Genomic DNA, 21,398 nt, shown 5'->3' with positions numbered 1-21,398 from the left:
AATCTCCACATCTCATAATGTGATATTAGTCTGCACAGAAAATGGATGTTAATGGTTGACATAAAGCTCAAGTAAGTTTAATTTTACATTTAAAAGCCAATGCTGTCGTTTTCAGGAATCTCAGAGTTTAGTTTCGGTGTATAAAGAAAATATATGAGGATTATTATTCCTGGTTATCTGTTGTGTGGACTCACTGTGCTGCATGTTCTTCTTGGATCTAAATCAAAAATCTAACATGAGTCCACCGGACTTATTCAAAAAAAAGAAAAAGAAAAACAACACTGTGTGTGTGTGTGTGTGACGCCCTGTCAGAAACCACGGCCTCTCAGGAACGAGAGCGAGCACATATTATGCACACAAACACACGAGTTGTGTGTCAGTCATCACACACACCGACACACACAGACACACACACACACACACACACTCTCTATGGCATGTAACAGAGTCCTGCAGAGAGCCTCCACGCTGTGATCTTTCCTCTCTCTGCAGGAGACCTCGCTCTCGGCCTCCAGCTGCGAGTGATGGCAGGTAACACGGCAAACAACGATGAAAGACAAAATCACAATAATTCAGGCCAGTAAAACTAGTTTAACATGGAAAAATACTCTCATTATACTGCAGAATACTGTCAAACACCATGTTATCAGTAACGATGATGAACCCTTTAACACTGAGGGTATCACATACGACGCGTTTGCATTACCGTCATTTTACACGACAGTTTGTGTTATCGGAAAAAATCCAACGGTTTCTGAAAGCTGAGAAGTTGCACGTCAACGCCAACGCGTGGTCATACGGTAATTTCACTCACGCTGTCATAGGAAGGCGAATCAGCTTCTTTGTCATCAGAGAGGAAAGAGTTGGAAAAACGCCTGTACATAAGTTTCTATTCTATAGTTTTTAATTTTTTTAAATAATGTTATATACTGTTCAAATTAAGCACAAAATCATGTTCCACAACAGTGTTTTTCTTCATTTTAACATTGTTAATACACTATTGTAACATGAAGTAAATTGTATTGTACGGATATTGAACATTATCTGGAAAAATTGCCCTTTTATGATAAAAATAAGCAAAAAAAAAAGTCCAGACAAAGAGTCAAATCACTACTAAATTTGTTGGCATTAAGCTTGAAACCCATTTGTCTAAAATAGCATAAAAACAGCTGCAGATCTACAGTTGCTCTCCGTTTAATGCCAGTGTCTATGTGGTGACAGTAGTGCTGATCTGTGCAGATGCAAACGTGTGTAGGTTGAACACACACACAAACACACACAGGACTCAGCATGTGAGGAAACACAGTCATACTCAGTCTGACTGACTGCACTGACTCAGATCTAAAGTACAGTGATGATCTCACTGTGTGACAGGGGAAGCCCTCGTCGTCAGGACGTCTCGCTGTAAACCGTCTCCTACTGTTTTACACAAACACACAGAGTCGTGTGTGTGTGTGTGTGTGTGCACGGCTAACTAACTCTGACACTGCTGTGTGTCATGTCCATGGACCTGTGTGTGTGTGTGTGTCGGTGTGATGCAAGTGTGTTTTTATAGAAGAGCTGGATTTATTTGTTGATAATTGTTTGTCTCTCAATGTCAACATTCAGGTCATCTCATTGAGTCTTTGTGCGGTGAATAAAACTCTTCATTCAGACATGCTTTAAACTAAGAGAAGAAAATTATAATTTATGGATATTATTTATGTTTAAAACTATCAAAACGATGTCAGTTTTGGGGGTAAACTGAAAGTCTTAAAAAAGATTCCTTGTATTATACAGGAAAAATAAACCACATGCTTCAGCCTGTTCCTTTTTTGATGTTTTGGTACATGTATAAGCGTGTGTGCGTGTGTGTGTGTGTGTGTGGGTCTGTGTGTGGTTGACTGTCACAGACAGCAGCAGGTTGTCCTCATGCTTGCTTTAGCGTGGAGGAGGAGGAGGACACACTTCATTGAAGCTGAGCAGAAGACCACAGAGAGACGTCCCACTGTCTGTGTGTGTGTGTGATGGGTGTGTGTGTGTGTGTGAGTGAGTGACAAGTTGATTTGTTTGCAGAACACTGCTCACTATTTAGCAAAGAAAAGCAAAACACACACAGAGAACAATATTCACTGCACGTTCACGTCGCCCTGAAAACTTTCGTTTCGTTGCTCGATATTGACGTTTTATTTCAGGCACAAAGGTGGGACATGAAAGAATAAACCAAATGAGATAAAAAAAAAAAACAGGGGTGCACTGATGATGAGGGGGAGGAAATGGGATGGAATGAAGTGTTAGAACAAGGTTGGGAAACGTCCTCATGTTAGAAGTTGTGAATTCTCCTCACTCCGTCTCTCACGGCGTTACCTTCATTCACTACAAACCCTTTTAGCGACAAGGACGAACATAAACCTTTTTTCAGAACATTTACTCCACATTTTCCCACCCAAAGGAACAGCGATCCTCATTTTGTTCTTGTGCTTTGAATCTCAAATTATCTGTCATGAATATTCATTAAAACCATGCACAGCTGAGCAGCAGCAGCAGAAGCCTGCGTGATACAGAGTATCCGCGATGAATAGAAGAGAATTTAATGCGGCTGCTCTTTTCACGCTGACCCAGTTCCCAGTTAACGTGTTAAAATTAACATGTTAAGAACATCAGTATGTGGCAGAGGCAGCAGGTGGATTTGTCATGAAGCCTAAAGCCGACACCGTGAAGATGAAGAATATGGAGTTGGGGTTGAAGGTTCTTGTCTGACGTGTCAGAAGCGCTGCGTTACTCTATTAAACTTTCTTTCTAAACACCACGGTTACATCTACCACGACTCTTGTACCCAGTTTTCCAATTTATTTTATGGCTTTTGCTGAAATTGCGGGGGCCATTAAACGCCGGGGGATCTGCGAGGGAACTCCCGAGAGACGCCTTCCTTTGCAAAAGCTCCTAAAATGTCATTTCTTCTTCTTCTTTCGTTCTTTTTTTTTTGTTTTAACAGAGCGAGCGTCTTATCCTTTCATCTACCGGAGTTAATTTTTCAACAATCCCCCCCCTCCACCTCCTAATCTGATCTTGTTCTACTGCTTGGAGAGCTAAAGTCTTTGGGTTTTGGAGGAGGCCTGCAGGCTCTGTTCTCTTGAACTTGAGGAAGCTTTTCCCCCTGCAGGTTGTAATCTCAGCACAAATCTTAACCATCAGTGGAGGAAACCTTCTTAAACAGTGTTTTGTCAGATCTTAGCTTTTCTCTCTCTCTCCATCTCTGCACTGTTATCCCTCCCCGTGAACTGCCTTCCCCTCTATAGTCTGGAAAAGTGCAACAGCACCGGGGGATTCATCTTTTTGAAGTGTGTGATTAATTTTCACCCCTCTCTCTCTCTCTCTTTCTAGGTACGATGGACTGCGGCGAGTCGTAGCCACCGCGTCCCATTTCTTAGCCGAGCTCATTAAAGAAACGCGAGAATTTCTTCTTCCCTCTCTCGTTCTGCCTTTTCCTTCCGTTCTCCGCCCTCTCTTCTGTCTCGCATTATTCTTTCCTTTCTCATCAGCACCATTTCTTCCTCCTCTCGTTTTTCATCCCATCCCCTGCTTGTCCCTTCCCATTGTCCTCCTCCTCTGTCCTTATTTCTTCCTCATACTCTCACACATGCACACACACTTTCTGAGAATAGATACTGGCCTTTAAAGTTAAGCAGTTCAGTAGGGTAGGTATTTTTTTTGCGTGGATGCACGACAGTCAGCTGTTTGGGCCACAGAACAGTTTCTTCAACGCTCCACAGTCTTAGTAGAACACTCTTGGGTAAAATCAGTTTGACGCAGTTCTATAATATTTTGACAGCTAAAGAGTTTGCTCAGTGACAGTGGACAAAAAATCTCTAATTTGTGGCCTTGAAATAATGTTCTATCTTTTTAAAAACTTCCCACCTCTGGTCAATTAAGAGTCTCCAATGAAGCGAACGCCAGTCTACAAGTGTGTGGACTGTGGCAGGAAGCAGAGAAAATCTGCACACGGACACAAGAACCAATTAATCTTACTTCTACATTTAGGTGTGAGGACTTCTTTTTTAATTACATGCTGTCAAAAACTGAGTTGTCGGCTGTTGATCTGCTCTGCAGTTTACTTTCTATCTGCCCAAGAGACTGCAGGTACTGTACTGTCACCGGACCGCCTTTCACACACTGGCATTCACAAAGCATGACGAGACAGAGTCAGACAGACAGAGCGTGGAACATGACAGACAGGCAGACAGAGGTTTGTTTCACTCGGGTTAGAGGAGAGACGCGTGTGTGTGTTTTCTACATGGAAACAATCCCACAGGGACACGGGGAAGAAGCGGAATAAAGTCAGCGGATTTGCAGGTTTTCTGAATATGAGAGAGAGTGAAGCCACTTTTTTCCTGATGTTTAGAACATTAAACCGTCCTGTAAGACCGAGGATGTGCTTCTACTCAAGTCAGCAGAATGGAAACATCGCACATTTTTGGACTTTATCTGTGGCTCAGACTTATTGCCACTTCCATGTGGGTCACTCACAGTCTTTATTTATGTTCAATTTGAGAGAAGCTGCTGAATCTAGTGTGACACCAAGCGACGCAATAATGCCACATCAGTAACAGTCGCGTCTGCGGTGTTCGGCCTGATTGGAGATTTGGAATGAGAGGGAGAGACAGGAAATAGGTTAGAGAAGAAGAAGAGATGAGATAGGTAGATAGGAGGTGAAAGACACGGCAAATAATTATAGAAGACAACCTTATCCTTCACTCTCTGCTGCGCCCTCTCTCTCCAACACACACACACACACACACACACACACACACACACACACACACACACACACACACACACACACACACACACACACACACACACACACACACACACACACACACACACACACACACACACACACACACACACACACTACCCTCTAATCTAACTCCTGTGGCAGTGTGAATAGATATGGCTTTTCTGTGCCAGCAGCTGTGCTGGCTTGATGGCAGCAGTCTGCTGAGTCAGGAGCTCTGCACTCTGTGTGTGTGTGTGTGTGTGTGTGTGTGTGTGTGCAGTGGAGTTAGGGAGAAAGTGTTGGCGAGATTTAGTTGAGTGCGTATGTATAGATATGTGTGTGTGTGCAGCCTCCTTTGTCAGCAATCCACTGCACGCACACGCACACCCCCCCCCCCCACACACACACACACACACACACACACACACACACACACACACACACACACACACACACACACACACTCTATCACACAGCCACAGGGGCAGGCTGACATGAGTTCACTATCATTACTTTGCCCACAAGACATCACTGTTATTACCATGACAACAAGCCATCACTGACATCAGCGTGACAGCTGCAGCTCTGCACTGCGAGAGCAGCCTGAACATTAACGTGGTAAATATACAGCTTTTCCACTTAAATATCACCTCCATCACAATAGCAGCTGGGAGGTGAGTTATAATGTGAAGTGTATGAAAATATTAGCAGAGGAAAATGGTTCAAATCATACATTTGCAGGTAAGTGAGACTCAGGAGATCCATGACCCATCCAAGTCATATTTTAAAGGATGGATGGACACCATATTGGTGTCTCCCAAGTATGGGATAGTCTACACTAAAACGAGCCAATCAGTTATTATGTTTTTTTCATCAAACTGTTCCTTTGATTCATGAACCGTAGCATCTTTATGCATGTAAAAGGAAGTTCTCAAAGGGAGTTCCTCCTCTACAGAAACTCCTACTACTCTTTTCTACCCTCCTGGGTTCCACTAGTGGTATAAAAATAAACACTTAACCTTACAACTTAACTCAGTAACTCAGCCAGCTGACTTTCTTTCTCCCTGACCTCCATCACAGCTGCATGAACTCAGTCATCTGTGCAGAGCATAGATGAGGAATCTAGCTCCCGCATTCAGTGTCGTTTGCTGTGCAGGTGTCAGGTGAGGTCTACACTTCTAGCCAACAAGGGTTTGGATAGAATCATTAGGCACTTGTGTGTGTGTGTGTTTTACCTCCAGCCATGTCCTCTTCCAGCAGTTGTATCTGCAGGTGGAAGATCTTCTCCTGGAGGTCGCACAGCGTGTGTTTCATTTTCTCCCTCCGCGTCACCATGTAGCACAGGTTACGCACCTAAAACACAAAATCACACAAAAGTGTTACAGGCAGGGACAAAAGTGACACTCGTGTTAGTTTTACATGTGATAAAAATGGCCAGAAAAAGGATGTGGTGAGTGAAAACTTCATCAGCAGAACCATCAGAGTCAGCTTCTGTAGTCTCAGCACCAGAGATTATATTCTGTCCACAACATTAACGTAATCTTTTCTAATTTACTAACTCTCATTGTTCCCTTTCCGGGACTCTGCTGATAAAGTTAAATAAATATTGGTCACACACACACACTCATCAGTAAAGGCTGAACAAAGGGAAACGCTGAGCTGTGAGTCAGCAAAAAAAATAGCCGAGTGGAGACTGCACTGGAGCAGCAAAGGCGTGCAATGGCAAAGAAGTGGAGGACAAAGCAAATACTGTGAGATGGAAGTGTAAAGGCAAATGTTCTGAGTCACTAATGGTCAAGAAGACAAGATATTTCAGTCACGGTTGGCATGAGATCTGCAAGAAACATTCTTTTTGCGGGTAAGTACGTAAGCAAGAGTCTGCTAATACGACGGGGGAATAACCGAAGCTGATGAAGAACAAATGTCACGAGCATGTGTGCACCGTTGTGTCTCAGAGAGTTTCTTTCTGCACACTTGACTCTGTGTCAACAACTAAAAAAACAAGTGACTAAAGCCACGGATGCTGCATCAGGTTCATGCACATCCTGTAATCAGCAGATCTCCAGCTCCTACACGTCTATACCAAACAATTACTATCACATGAGCCTTTAAATACAGTAAAGAATGTGCAGCACCGATGCGTGGACGTATAAAGACAAGCTCTTTTTTGTAAATATGTGACTGTTTTAAAGCTGAATTGGCACGATATGAAAGAAGGAAACCAGAGACAAAAGCTGAGTGAAGAGGCTGCATATTATTAGCCTGTAAAGTAAAGTAAAGACAGGAAAAAACAAATAAATACAAGAGACGAGACGAGGTAAACAAGACTCACACAGACAACAAAAGAGAGGCTGGAGTACAGAACATTCCACAGCTGCTGCTGCTGCAGTTGTTGCTCCAATGAAAAGACACCGTGACCAAAGAGAGAGAGCACATTTTTAATCATAATTCAATTTCACTTTAAGTTCATGTTGTGTTATTATGTTCGCAGCGTGCTGTCAAAGGATCAAACTGGAAGGTTTGAAGGTCAAAAAGAGTCTGGTGCATATTATTTTAATGCCAGACTGAGACAGAACATGAATATGGAACTGAAAATTCTTCCTGACTTTGTGTGAATTTCACCGACCACTTTATTAGGAACACCTGTTCTACTGCTAACTGCTAACACAATGCATCATGGTCAGGACGACGACGATGACGTGCTGAAAACCCAGTATCAGAACGGAGATTAAGTGACTTTGAACAGTTGCTGGTGCCAGATGGGCTGCTCCTGGAGTATTTCAGCAACTGCTGATTTACTGGAACATTCAGGCACAACCATTTCTAGGGTTTAAAACAAGGATGGCTCAAAAAAGGACTCTTGTTGATGCCAGAGGTCAGAGGAAGAGAATAACCAGTAACTCGAACAACTCGAGTGATTGACAAGAAAGAAAGACGAGAAAAGTGCTGCATGCTGTAAATACATTTTGGCACATTTACCCTCTATAACATTTACCAATGATATAAGTGACAGACCGAGACTTTAAATGATTTCCCAGCTGCCACAGACACACCGCAGGGGAAAGCTTCATGGTTTGTGTGTGTGTGTGTGTGTGTGTGTGTGTCATTTTACATCTCTGCTGCAAACAACTTATTTAATGTAGCAGACAAATAATTCATCCTCTCGGGTTTGTGTTTTTAAGCACAGTAACAGAGTGGATATGTGTGTGTGTTGTTGTTGGATATGACACACAGTCGTGACGGCAAAGCAAGTGGAGAGAGGAAGAGAAACTAATTGGGTCCAAGCCAGAGCTTTTAAATCTCAAACTAACAAGCCAGAAAACTGGATCTGAGCCAGCTGGATTTCTGTCTCTTATGACGGCAAATCAGTAATCATGTGTCTGTAACAGCATCATATGTATGTGTGAGAGCCATGTGCTGATGTGACAGGACAGACTGCGTGTGCACATGTTCTGTTTACCATAATCGTCTCAGTTTCGGCCTAATCTCAACACTAAAAACAAGCTTTTATATTTGTGTTGTGCAGCTAAATGTTCCCATAATGAGGAATTACACACTGTGTGTGTGTGTGTGTGTGGTGTGTGTGTGTGTGTAGTAAAGGCTGACTGTTTATCAGTTAGTCTTGATGGATTCGTCAGCCTGGCCTATCTAACCGATTCCATCCCTGTTAGAGGGCTGCAGATAAAAATAGCTGCTCAACTGGGACACAATGTGCAAAAGGCTGGCTTTGAATAGGACACTGTTTGTATCTTTGGGCCAACAGGACTTGGTAAATAATGGAGCTTCGAAAACGAGTGAAAATTAGCAAAATTCATCCATGAACATGGCTTATTCAAGCAACTATCCACCCCAAATAGTGTGAATAATGTGTTAAAAGTGGGAAAAAACAAAACTCCGGGGCTCCAGGAAGGCGTGGCATGTGGCCACAGCTTTAGGGGGTCATGGGCCAACAGGACTGGGTAAATAATGGCGCTTCGAAAAAGAGTGAAAATGAGCAAAATTCATCCATGAACATGACTTATTCAAGCAACTATCCACCCCAAATAGTGTGAATAATGTGTTAAAATTGGGAAAAAACAAAACTCCGGGGCTCCAGGAAGGCGTGGCATGTGGCCACAGCTTTAGGGGGTCATGGGCCAACAGGACTGGGTAAATAATGGCGTGAGCAAGTACACCCGGTTATCAAAAGACAACCACCTCTGTCTCTGGACACAGAACAGAGTAGGTCGAGGTAAAGAGGAAGTAAAATAACAGCTCAGTTGAACTTAACCTCCCTCTCTTTCTCTAGATCTCTAAGTCTCAAGCACCTGAGAAACTTGAGGAGCTTCTGTCTCTTTTCTTATTTCAGTGACCGACAAAGTTAAAATGTCTTGTTGCAACATGGATATCAGTGAGTGGAAACTACCTTTAACCCTTCTGTTCTGTGCATGCATTACTTCATGACCGTAACTCCGAGACCGGAAAATTCCAAAACTATGGATGATATGGCGATCAGTCCAGGGTGTGACCCCGCCTTACTCCCAATGTCAGCAGAGAGTAGCACAGGAAAGCAGAGAAATAGAGCTTTATATACGTCAGCTTCTGGGTACCATAAATTCCTAAACGGTTGAATAACCGTTTAGGATATGGAAAGTGAAAGTTATCTTGGAAAAAAAGGAGCAAAATAAACATTTTTTTGACAATTCTACAGCCATAAAATCGACATAAATCCAGACAGCATGATTATTACGAGGGTTAAACAAACACACGCGTTAAATAATTCACTTAATTATTTGTTGAATTTCCACCTTAAATGTTTAACTTTCCACTGTTTCAAATCATAATCCTGGTTGTAAGACTTATAGTGAAGGGACAATATAGGATATGATCATCGCATATCGTGATAAAAAGCACTTTCAATAAGTTAATCATGGTGAATTTATATTATTGTGATAATCCTGAATAGAGAAAATTTCACGAAAGTGACTTAACAAATCCTGTGCAGCTCACCATCACACAGTCCTTGTGATTTATCCACAAGGGGGAGCTGCAGCTCTCCTCATGACTTATTATGATCGTATTAAATGTGTAATTTTTCACAATTTTTTTAAAAAAATGCATCCTAGCTGCGATGTTTCTAATCACCCTTAATGCAGACAGAAGGTTACATCTGTTTAAGTATAAGAATCACATCAGTTTTCAGTCTTCCTAGTTGGAATTAGCCAATAATAATCCCGGGTTAACCTTGAAAAAGGTAATTTGACAGACTTCCTTGTGAAAGGGTTAAAGTGTAGCTGAGTTGACCTGAAATGATTTAGCTTTAGCACAAACATTCGTTGACCTTTTCTCCGCAGCCTCCTGCCCTTTAACCAACTCTCTCTCCTTTATCATTCTCTCCTCCTCCACAATATAATCCCCCCCTCGTTCTTCCATCTCGACTGAAACATCTAATCACATCCGCACATCTCAGGCGACCAACTTCTCCTCGTTCCTCTTCAACTCCATCCGTCTTTCCCTGAGTCTCTATCCATTCATCGTCCTGAGCAGTTATCCATCCCAGAATCAGCAAACACAGCACTGCTCGACTTCTTCTTTATTTTAATCCATCCCATCTCGTAACGCTAACTCACAAACACGCGACAAAGAGCATGTGTTTGGTGACAATGGTTCACTATCACTCTGGAAACAAAGGTTCTCGGAATGAATCAAATAAACAAAAGAAAAGAGATAAAGGTGTAGTTTAACCGAATGAAGATGATGATGATTTGAAAACTGCAAAATAACCAAGAATGAGCAAAAGATTCTCAGATAAAACTGTGACAAAAGCAGCGTTATTGTGAAATAATTCTGCAGTGCTGCAGGAATTCATTGGCCCCGAAAATCTTCCCATGAGAAAACAAACGCCAAAAAAATGATATATTATTGTCAGGAAATTGACAGTAAAGATGCAAAAATGATCAGATTTGACAAATATTGGTGAATCATCATCGCAATAGCTGTCAAAAATAATTAAAATATGGGATTTTTTCAAGAAATGTGTTATTTTTCTCGAGAAGAACAAGAACAATGTTAGTTCTGGCCAGAAACAATTCAGAGTTCACGAGAAACTCAAGTGGAAAGGAACTCCTGGGAAGTTCTCATATCATAGAGAAGTTAAAATTAAGACTTTATTCTCCCTTCAAACTTAATTCTGATAATATAATGACTTTATTCTGATAATATTAAGACTTTATTCTCATAACATTACTTTATTCTCATAAATTAAGACTTTATTCTCATAACATTAGGATTTTATTCTCAAAACGTTACAACTTTTGGCCCTCATACTCCATCGTACATCTCCTATGAGTCAACAATAAAAATGTTCCCCCAATTTTTATTATTATTTCAGGTAATTTAATTTCTCTTTGAAAAATAAAAAAATAAAAAAACAGCTATCCACAATTTCAGGCAGATGGAAATAATAAGTAATGAGTATCTCCTTCAATTTGGAGGCAGCAAGTCTTAGAAAAAGAGTTAGTGTGTTTCCTGAGGAGTTTCTATCTATTTTGTATCTGTGCTTTTCTTGATAAAAATAAAGAGTGGGGCTTTGTCCGTCTAAGTGTCTGTGGCTAAAAATGGATTTCAGCGTATTGATTGAGGGGATATGTGGTAAAACACAGTGGAGACTCTCAAACACAGAGATAAGCAGAGATACTGAGTGTATCAGGATGATACAACACGTCTCGTTTATTACACCAGTGAAATCACAACCTCTCTCGTTTCCACCTTTACGTCTCAAACTCTCCTTCAGCTCAGATCCATATTGACCTGATCCTCACAGGTTCACAGAAAAGTGACTGCAAACCTGTGCTGTCCACTAATGAGCACTTAATATACAGACACCAGTGTGAGGAGGAGGCGGCCGTCAGCTAAAGATCAGGTTTATTGATCATTAATTGGCCCAAAATCAGCCTAAAACCCAATATGGAGCGACAGGGTTAATTACTAACAAGACAATCCCAGCTGGAATAATTAAAGTGAAGTGTGCACTTAAATGCACACAGATTGTTCCCCAAGTGCTGACAGTAAATCAAAGTGTCGGCGCGTTGCAGATTTATGCTTTCGTCTATTAGCCGCGCCGCTTATAGACAATGGGGATGATTTACATCGTCGAGTCGAAATCATTCATCACGGAGATAAACTGGAGCGAAGGAATGTGACATTTTGTTTTAAATAAAAACAAGAAGAAGACACAATTAAGAGTTGGTGAGGATTCACCAGTCAAAATAGAACAAGATTCAAAAGATTAAAAGTCGAAAGCTTCAGATGAAATGTGTGTAAATCTGATTTCCATGTGAACGGGAAAATGGCTGCCTGTGTAAAGCTGCAAATATATACATATATATATGTTTACATATATATATATATACATACATATATATATATATATACACATGTATATAATGCCATATGTAAAACTAAATGTAAATGCATTTGTGACAAACAAACTCACCTTGACTTGCCAACTTAAACAAAGCGTATAAAATAAAACACAGTGGGTGCTGAAGTAATGGCTGCCATAAAAGCAGAATCTTGGCAGCGGGAACACAAATATTTATCTTACCAACCGTAAAGACCTTGAGATGTTACTCTCGCCACCGAGGAACCTGCTTCCTTACGTCTTTAATGCACTACAGAGGATGCTAAAACAGTCGCTTACTTCTCGCCTTTTTTACCTCCTGAAGCTGTCAAGCCATGAAGCAATAACACGACCGTGCACTGCGTGCGCTCTCTTCGCTCCTCACTTCCTAACGACTGGTCACGACCCAAAACGGAAAGGCGAGCGAGTGCCAGCGAGATAATAAAAGCAATATCTGGATTCAAAGAGAGTCTAAATGGTGAGGGTGATATTAAAGGTTTATCTCACATTCTCTGCAGGAAGGAATTCCCTCTGTTTTTAGTTGAAGTGAGGCCGACCAGTAAATGTAGTGTTTTAAAAGGTCACGGTGAGTGAGTGAATGACAGCAGTGGGAGTTTGGAGTCATAGCATTTATTTCCTTGTACCGTAACTTAGAAGACCTACAAGTTTGTTTTCTCCAGAGCAGAGCAGTGTTTAGTCTGGACACGGCAGAAATGGAGACACTTAACATCAGTAATGCAGTTACTTGTAATTGCTCCTTATTTGTTGTGAACAATCAGTTGTAAACAACAACAACAAAAAGCTCCATTAATACTTTTCAATTAGAGAAAGAAAACTGTACCGTGACTTTTTAGTGGTACTTTTTTAAAACGAGGCAACAGAGAAGGAGAATCTGCTCATACATGCCCAATGTACATGAACCTGTAATGTGATATACAGAAGGTCTTTGGGGATATTAATATAACATCAGATTCATTCTGATAAGGAGCTAAAATTGTATTTTGCATGCAGATCGTTTATGTTTGAGAATGTGGGGACAAAAACGCTTCGTATATTTGCACCGTCCTGTTTGGAACAGGGTGTTTGTGAGTTTCTTTGCAGCTCACGTTGTGATCCAAACGTATTATGAGTCCATGCAACACGACGATGTTTGGATAAATTCACATTTGGAGATCCTGACTTTTATCTTCAAGTCTAAAACTCGCTGCTCTTTGAGACGTGTTCGCACCGTTGACAAGTGACTGAAACAAGAAGGAGCGTTCACTGTCAGTGTGGATAACTTTCACTTTGGCAGTCTTAAAAGAAACAATCACTCTTGGTTACTATCATTCTATGACTCCCTTCCATCTTGGGTCGATAAAACTTTAACTTTAGATCTTCAGTCTCATGGTTAATATACTTTACTGTATGCAGGGACGCTGCAGAGACAAGTGAGAGACAAATAAACTCAGAATAAATTACCTCCTGAGAAGCAATCACCCAAGACAATGAGAAGCTTAAGGGCGTTTAAAAAATACAAAAGGGGGGGAAAGAAGGGACAAGAAGAGGGGAGGAGGGGCTGAAGCGTGGATGAAAGATAAAGAGAGGAAGAGACGACAGGTGGAGGCAAACGAACGAGGGATGAAGAGAGGAAAGGTAAGAAGAGGAAAGTGGGTCACGCCGGCGAAGGAGGAGGAGGAGGCTGCTGCAGCTGAATTAGGCAGAGTGAAGCTTTGTGAAGCCCTCCCAGATGTGCATCCGCCAGACGCACACACGTACACACGCACACACCCAGACATGATCACACACACATGCACAAACACAAACTACATGATTTATTAGCTCCTGCTAGTAAGTCTCTGACACTGTGGCCACTCCCACCTGGGATCCATAGCAACATCATTCTCCAATCAGAGCTCAGATGTTCAGCTTTGGGCTGTGTGTGTGTGTGTGTGTGTGTGTGTGTGTGTGTGTGTGTGTGTGTGTGTGTGTGTGTGTGTGTGTGTGTGTGTCTAAATGGACAAAAAATGTCTTCCTTTTTCCACTTTTTCTTTCCGTTCATGGTAATAAAATTATGTGCAACCTTCACATAAGATTGCGTGTACGTGTCCAGGGGTATGGACACACACACACACACACACACACTGTGTACATGCACGTATACACACACACACACACACACACACACACACACACACACACACTGAAGGAGTGTGGGGAGGGAAGCTGGCTCTCTGCCAAAGCAATAAACTCTAAATAAACCTTGTGACACCAACAGTCCTCTCTTCCCTCTCCAATCACATACTCTTCTCTTTATTCTCAAATCCATATCTCCCCCTTTTTCCCTTCACTTCCTCAATCCCTTCTGTCGGCTCCTCCATCTTTTCTCTCGTCTTTTACCTCCCGACCGCTCTCTAAATCTACAGTTAAAGATCAAATACCTGTTATAAAAATGTTATTATAAATGTACAAATTGTTTCACGTGAGCCAAAAATGGATTTGGTGAGGGAATAAATTATCTGATAAATCTCCGTCTGCGTAAGTATGTATCCAGATATCACGTATGCAGCATGCATGAACCCTGAAAGGATTAAAGACAGAAGAAACTGGTGTGAGCTTTTGGAAATGTCTAATCCTGAAGAAACCTCCCAGAGCTGCACTGTACAACACTGACTTCTATTTGGTGTCCAATTATCAGTGTGCGACGTGTCACACAGAGTAATGTTTGTTTGTGGTATTATCACAAACGCATCTGGAGCTAAAGCGAGCCGCTGCTATCTTAAAGTAGCTGAAAGCGAGCGTGTTATTAACCAACATAAACTCGGTCTAAGGTCAATGATGCAGTGTTGTCCTAAAGGTAGAAGATAATAATAGAAATAATAATAATCTGATTCTACATAAGCAGGTGCACAACTCAAGGGGCTTTTTGCTGAACACGGTCGAGTCTGCTTAAGTGCTTTCCCTTCAAGCTACAAATGAGGAACAGGTGGAACAGAAAACTGACCGGGGGATATGAAATCAATAAAATAACACAGATGGACACACACACACACACATGGCACGATAGAAGAACATAAGAAAAAAGTCAACCAGTTGTTGGTGACTCAAGCGTTTGTCCTCGTCTGCTGCTGAACTTCAGAGATGAGAACAATGGAGAAGCAAAAAGAAAAGAAGGACCTCTGTTCTGTGCTGTGTTTCTTTCACAGGTCATTTTGGGGCCTGAGTCTTTATTTCTTCAGTGACCCCACAATTACTTTATTGTCCAAAAACCCAGAGGAACTGTCACAACCATCAAAACGTGTATCAAACGATGGCTGGAGCATTCTTGAGTTACATGGATGGATGGATTACTGAATGAATTCATTAATTTCTTTAGTTTGAACATGCAAAAATGGAAAGATTGCAATATGTCATCTATCTGTTAATGGGTTAACCCTTCCGTCATCGTCCACAGGATTTGGAATGCCTCATTCTCATTACCGTAACTCCTAGACTGTTATATGGTGATATGTAGAAAATTAAAAAACTATGGACTAGGGCCTTTTACCCTATGTCTATGTCAGCTGAGATTGGCACGACACCATGCCCGACCCTCATGTGTAGGATAAAGCGGTAGAAGATGGATGGATGGATGCCAGAAAGCAGAGAAATAGAGCTTTCATTATGTCCAATATTTGGTTAGAACCTCAGGACTTCTGCGGAACGACCATCCAAACATCTAAAACATGCACATTTTTGATTATGTGAAGAAAACTATATAGGTACATATAGTGTGACCGCCCTTTTTTTGGCACAGCAGTGTTGAGAGGCTCCTCTCCATCCAGCTCTCCTCTGGAAAGGAAGTGGAGGAGGAAGTTGTCCAGACTGGAATCACACTCAGCAGCGGGAGAAAAAGAGCTCCACACAGCGAGGAGGCGAAGCCTAATTGGCTGTGTTTTATTGAGCCGCTCAGCCCGAGGTAAGTGCAGGCCTGAGGAATGTGTTTGCAGATGCTCCAGGATCCTCAGCAGGGAAACTTCAGTCCATAACGGCTCCAGAGGCAGACGAGAGAAGGAATTATAGCATGAGTGAACTTGGGCAAACTTGTGTCCGGAGCTTTACGGTGGAGCTCTTGTTTGAAAAGTGATGGATTTTGGGCGCTAACAGGGTGGACCCAGCTGACTGTAATCTTCCAATTAGTTTCAATTTATTGTACTCTGGTTAACAGACTGAGGACAAGCTTCCCCGCAGGAGGAGAGCAGCGTGAGCTGGCTAGGCTGGAAGAGGCAGGCAACTTCTTTGGTCTGACGAAACCATAAAAGTGACTGTATTACAAGTCTATTAGTGTTAATATTTTATTCTTCTTCTTTTATCATAGGTTCTCGTATTAAAAGGATCTGAAACTGGCGCCGGCTACAAAAAAAACCAGAGGAACAAATGCTGGGGCTGAATTACTGATGACTGAATAAATTAGTCAAATACATTTTCTATTCCTTGTGATTGCGATATGAAATTCATCTGAGACGAGTTACCTCATCAACTCTTACTGACATCATACGTCCATGTTGCATTTTTTAATATTCCCCCATCAAGAGGAGAGATCTCACTATCTTTGAGCGTGGGTACACACTCAAGCTGAACCTTAACCAGGCTCAGCTTTGGCTTGTGTCGTATTTGAGCTTAAACATTAAACGTGATTAGATCGGCGATAGTGTCTGTGCTGGGACTATTTGCACAGATTTGAAAAGATTTGACTGGCGTTTGCTCAAGCTCATGCTCTCAAAGATGAACATTTCTCAACTTCTGCAAAACGCGAAGTGAAACTACAGACCCACACTTGCAGTTTCAGAGTGAATGAGAAGTGTTTGACACCCATGATGGACGGAGCCTTTCGTCCGTACCTTGCGTTCATTTCGTCCATCGAGTAAGGGGGGATTACGATGTCGGACAAAACGGAGCAATAGCACCGGAAATCGTTGGGGTAGTACAGAGTTAATAGTCCAACCAGTCAGGAGAACAATGAAGAAGAAACCTACAGTTGTTGCTGACTTATTCCTGCAGCCAGAAAACAGAGAGCGACTGTGAGGCACGCTGTAGTTTGACATGAGAGGCTATCCAGTGAAGCTAGTTGTCAAAAGTTGCGAAATACGGAAAAAGGGAGATTTGCGTTTCAGTCTATTTTTGATGAAGCACAGTAAAATAACCTCTTCAATTGTTGCATCTATGTCTGTTGACGCCTGCAACTTGGTGTTCGGCACTGCCCTCTAGAGGAAGCACTGCGTAAACGTCCATACGAATGCAAAAGGATGTAAAATGTATAGAAACTGGAGTATAAATAAAATACGCCAGCAAGTGATTATTAAGAGTGAGGGTCAACACCTCAGCTCAGGGACGGCTTCAACTTATAAATATGAAAAAAATATCAACGGCAAAAACATTGCAACAGTCTATGACCTTTAGCCGACTTCACTGCAGTCACATCCTGAGGAAAAAACTAAATACTGTAACACATCCTATAAATGCCTGTTTTTGCAGCTGTAACACGTATAAAACACCTTTCTTTATGAGATGCTGAGTCGAGGGACTGTTTACATACCAGCTCATAAAACTGCTAAAGTAAAAAGAAAAAAAAATGGTGGAAAAATGTGCCCAAAGCAACCGTGACAACATCACTGAAGTAATTTAGATATTTAATATTCACACGAGACACAGCGCGCACTTAACTATAATGGCCAACCATAAATCAGCGCCTGGTATTGAGAGAAAAATGCATGTGCAGCATCTTGGTTTTTACATGTTGAATAAAAATAATTGTCTGCTCTCAGTTATGAGATGGAACATCGTTGATTCCACGGCTGAAACAAATCAATCGTTTGTAAATAAGAAAGTAAAATAGAAACAGATTATATGTTTGTTCTTCTCTTTGTTGGAGCTTTTTTTCAACCTTTTTGTGCCCAGATAATTGATAAAAAAGTCTAAAAAGACTGTATACATGTTGATTTCTCTATCTATTTCCCATAAAAAGGATTACAGCATGAAATTGCTATCATTAAATATGAAAATTGATAACAGGGATGCTGTGACAGATGATACTTTTAGAATATTCACTCATGCTGTTTACAGAAAAATAACTAAAGCTCAAAGAGGTCAAGTGGGGACAAGCTGTTTTGTTTAGTTGCTGTGAGTCATTTCATTTCATTATTAACTCACAATAACCGAGTCGTGTTTTGAAACAGTTCACTATCATAATTATTATGATATTTTCCACATTTACTGATGATCTCCAGCACGCATGTGTTGTGCTGTCGAGCCTTGAATAAATTTGGTCTTCATTGAAATGCTGGCCAATACACTGTATTTGGTTAGCAGAAAAAAACAACAAAAATGTTGGCCTCTTCCTTAATTACGACTGCTGGCGTTTCCTTTGAGCAAAGCAATTAAACGTCCACCAGTGAACATGTTGTCTGGCAGAAAGAAAAGAGAAACACACAACTGAAATAATAGGTCAACCATTAAAAAGAGCAGAGAGATCGATAGACTAGGGTTCTCAAACTCAGGTGACCAGAGGGGGCGCTAAAAGCCGAATGTGTTCATGTGAAAAAAACTCCCAACTATATCACAATATCATGGTGCTGCAATAATAACAACTGTGACAATATTTCACAGAATTTCAAAATAAAAGTGTTTATTTATGTATATATACCGTTTACGATTAAAAATTCATGATGCAAAATTAATCTGTAAATAAAAGACAATACAAAACTATATATAATACTAAAATAATTATAACTTTAGGGCCGCATGAAATCCATTGGGGGTCCATATGTGGCCCATGGGCCGCAGGTTTGAGACCTTTACTAATGTTTACAATCCTATTTTTTAGCACATGCATACAGACAATTTTTATTTAATTCATCTTGGAGCTGCAACAAAAAAAAAAAACCTCGATTGAGTCATCGTTTATCGTCCATAAAATGTCAGAAAACGTTAAAAAACGTCGATCAGTGTTTATCAAACCTGGAATCGATGATGTTCTCGATTGTCTTGATTCAGTTTTTCATGATGTCTTTGTTTTATGGAGCAAATAAACCAGAAAATATTCACATTTAAGAAGCTAAACTTGTTTTAATAATTTAAAAAAGCTTCAAACTGATTCAGCTCTATATTATCTTAATATTTATCTTAATATTTGTCCTCTATATTGATATTTTTTTATCCACAGCCTGCATATGACAAATAAACAACTCTAAAACGTTGCTTAAATTAACACTTTTAGTCCGACAAACATAGGATAAAGAAGTCCCAGCACTCTCTGACTGGACCGCACTGACACAGTCTCTCAGAGGACGTTATTAAAGTGGACCTTAGAGGGCGACGCGCGCCGTCCACCTCTGTGAAAGTGAGATTTCACGCTCGAGTTGTGGTGGCAGTGTGTGTCGGAACGGTACTGAAAGTCGAAGAGAAGAGAAGAGACCTTGCGGTGAAATATTAAAGACCTGGGTCCACCTCATATCGCCCTCATCACTTATTGACGCGTCCGTATCTGTGTGTGTGACACGGAAAGTGAGCCTGTACAGTGGCAGTGTGTGTTGTGGCTGACATGAGCAAACACTTGTCAACACACACACACACACACATTTATGCACACACAGTAAAAGCGAATGGATACGGATGTGAACGCTGCAGCTGCCACATAAAGACGATCTCTATGTGTGTGTGTGTGTGTAAATACTGTAAATGTATGTTTTAATCTGCATTCATTAAGATAAACATGTAAGCTACTCAGAATGCGTGTGTGTGTGTGTGTCTATTTCATGCACGATTACTGCATGTGCATGAAATATGTGTGTGTTGTCATACTGCTTGGTATTGTGTTATCAAAATGATGTGCATTTAAGATTTAACTCCCATTGAATTATTAATCTCCACGGCAGCCAATGCACCTCCACAGGCCAAGGTCCTGATAGCGCGCACACACACACACACACACAGAATTATACAGCTGAAGCAGCTATAAATATTTATACCTCTCCCGCCTCATATTTATTTCATCCAACAGAACTCTTATCAGACGGGCAGCACCATGGTGAGGATATCCAGATCCAGATACAGAGGGAGAGAGAGAATAAAAAAAGAGAAAATTGACACAAAAATGTGGAAATACTGAGGTCGTTTTTTTTACAAAATGTGAAGCAAAAAAAAAAAGATGGGGAGATGAAAACAGAGAAATGGATAGGGGGTGGAATAAAATGAGGTAAGAGGACAGACAACACAGAAAAGGGCTGCATGGTGAATATAGTGAAGAAAGAAGGGAAGGAGGAGGAAAGTCAGGACAATGACATCAGATCATAAAAGTTTAGAGGAGCGATACGAGGTGGGCGGAGAGCTGAGGCGGCGCAGGAAGTGTCGCCGCTGTTACGATCGAGCGGCCTTAAAAAGAAAATGATTGAGGTGCACAATTGAAAGTGCTTAGCTGGGATAAAAGACGACATCGCCCTGGTCCTTTTTTTTGGGGGGGAAACAGGGTTTGAAGCTGCCAGGTGGAAAATGTCAGGAAGTGAAAGCAGAACGGAGTCAGTCAGCAGATGCTTTGTTGTTGTTGAAGAGTAAAGTTCTGGTGTTGCTTCTTCAAATGTCCTCCGCGTGAGGTGAAGCAACGGCAAACAAACAAGGGCTCAACGATGTGGGTAAAATATTGCCTTTTGAATTGATGTTTAAATTCAACGACTGTCCTGATATGAACTGAACTGCTGAGAACACACGGTGAAATAATCCAAAATAGAAGGATTAAATTGGAGCCTTGGTGATTTGCTAATTACATCGTTTCAAATTTGTACGAAAGGCCCTGTAACACAAATCTAATTCCTCTTTAAAGGAACCCCGAATAAATTCTGTAGTTAATTAAGCAGTGAGCTCTGATCGTGCATCATTCACATTGTGATCAGACCAATGATTACCAGAGGGAGGCCAGTGTCCTTCCTGTCCTGTGGACTCCTTTAAGTGAACCCTAGATCGTAAAAAATTACTAATTATGTTCCCATTTAGATAAAAACAGATGAAAAAGCTACGTATGCACATATGAGTGGACACCAGTGGGATTGACAGCTGGTTTCATCCAATCCAATCCAAGGAGTCTGCATTATCCTAATGTGTGATAATGGGTCATAACCAGTTTCTACACAACAGATTCATGTCATCGACTTGTCTTCAAAGATATCTGTTGCTGTGTTTTCCCTCACAAACGCCGTCTCGCCTTCTGGAAAGACGCCAATAACAAGATCACCGCGCCCACTCATTCAC

General features: G+C 41.3%; 1 protein-coding gene across 1 annotated transcript in view; it reads right to left on the bottom strand.

Moving 5' to 3' along the window:
- jade2 (jade family PHD finger 2) overlaps positions 1-21,398 on the bottom strand; it is a gene marked incomplete at its 3' end in the record, with an annotated part of 121,509 nt that overhangs the window by 6,974 nt on the left and 93,137 nt on the right. Inside the window, exon 11 of the mRNA XM_083910296.1 lies at positions 5,995-6,112. Within this exon, the coding sequence (XP_083766422.1) occupies positions 5,995-6,112 (118 nt within the window). The remainder of the gene's footprint in view (positions 1-5,994; positions 6,113-21,398) is intronic.

This window comes from Microchirus variegatus, assembly GCF_963457635.1.
Source record: "Microchirus variegatus genome assembly, chromosome: 2".
NCBI classification, from domain to species: Eukaryota; Metazoa; Chordata; class Actinopteri; order Pleuronectiformes; family Soleidae; genus Microchirus; species Microchirus variegatus.
The sequence above is the reverse complement of the archived record's forward strand: the minus strand, read 5'-3'. Positions and strand labels throughout refer to the sequence as shown.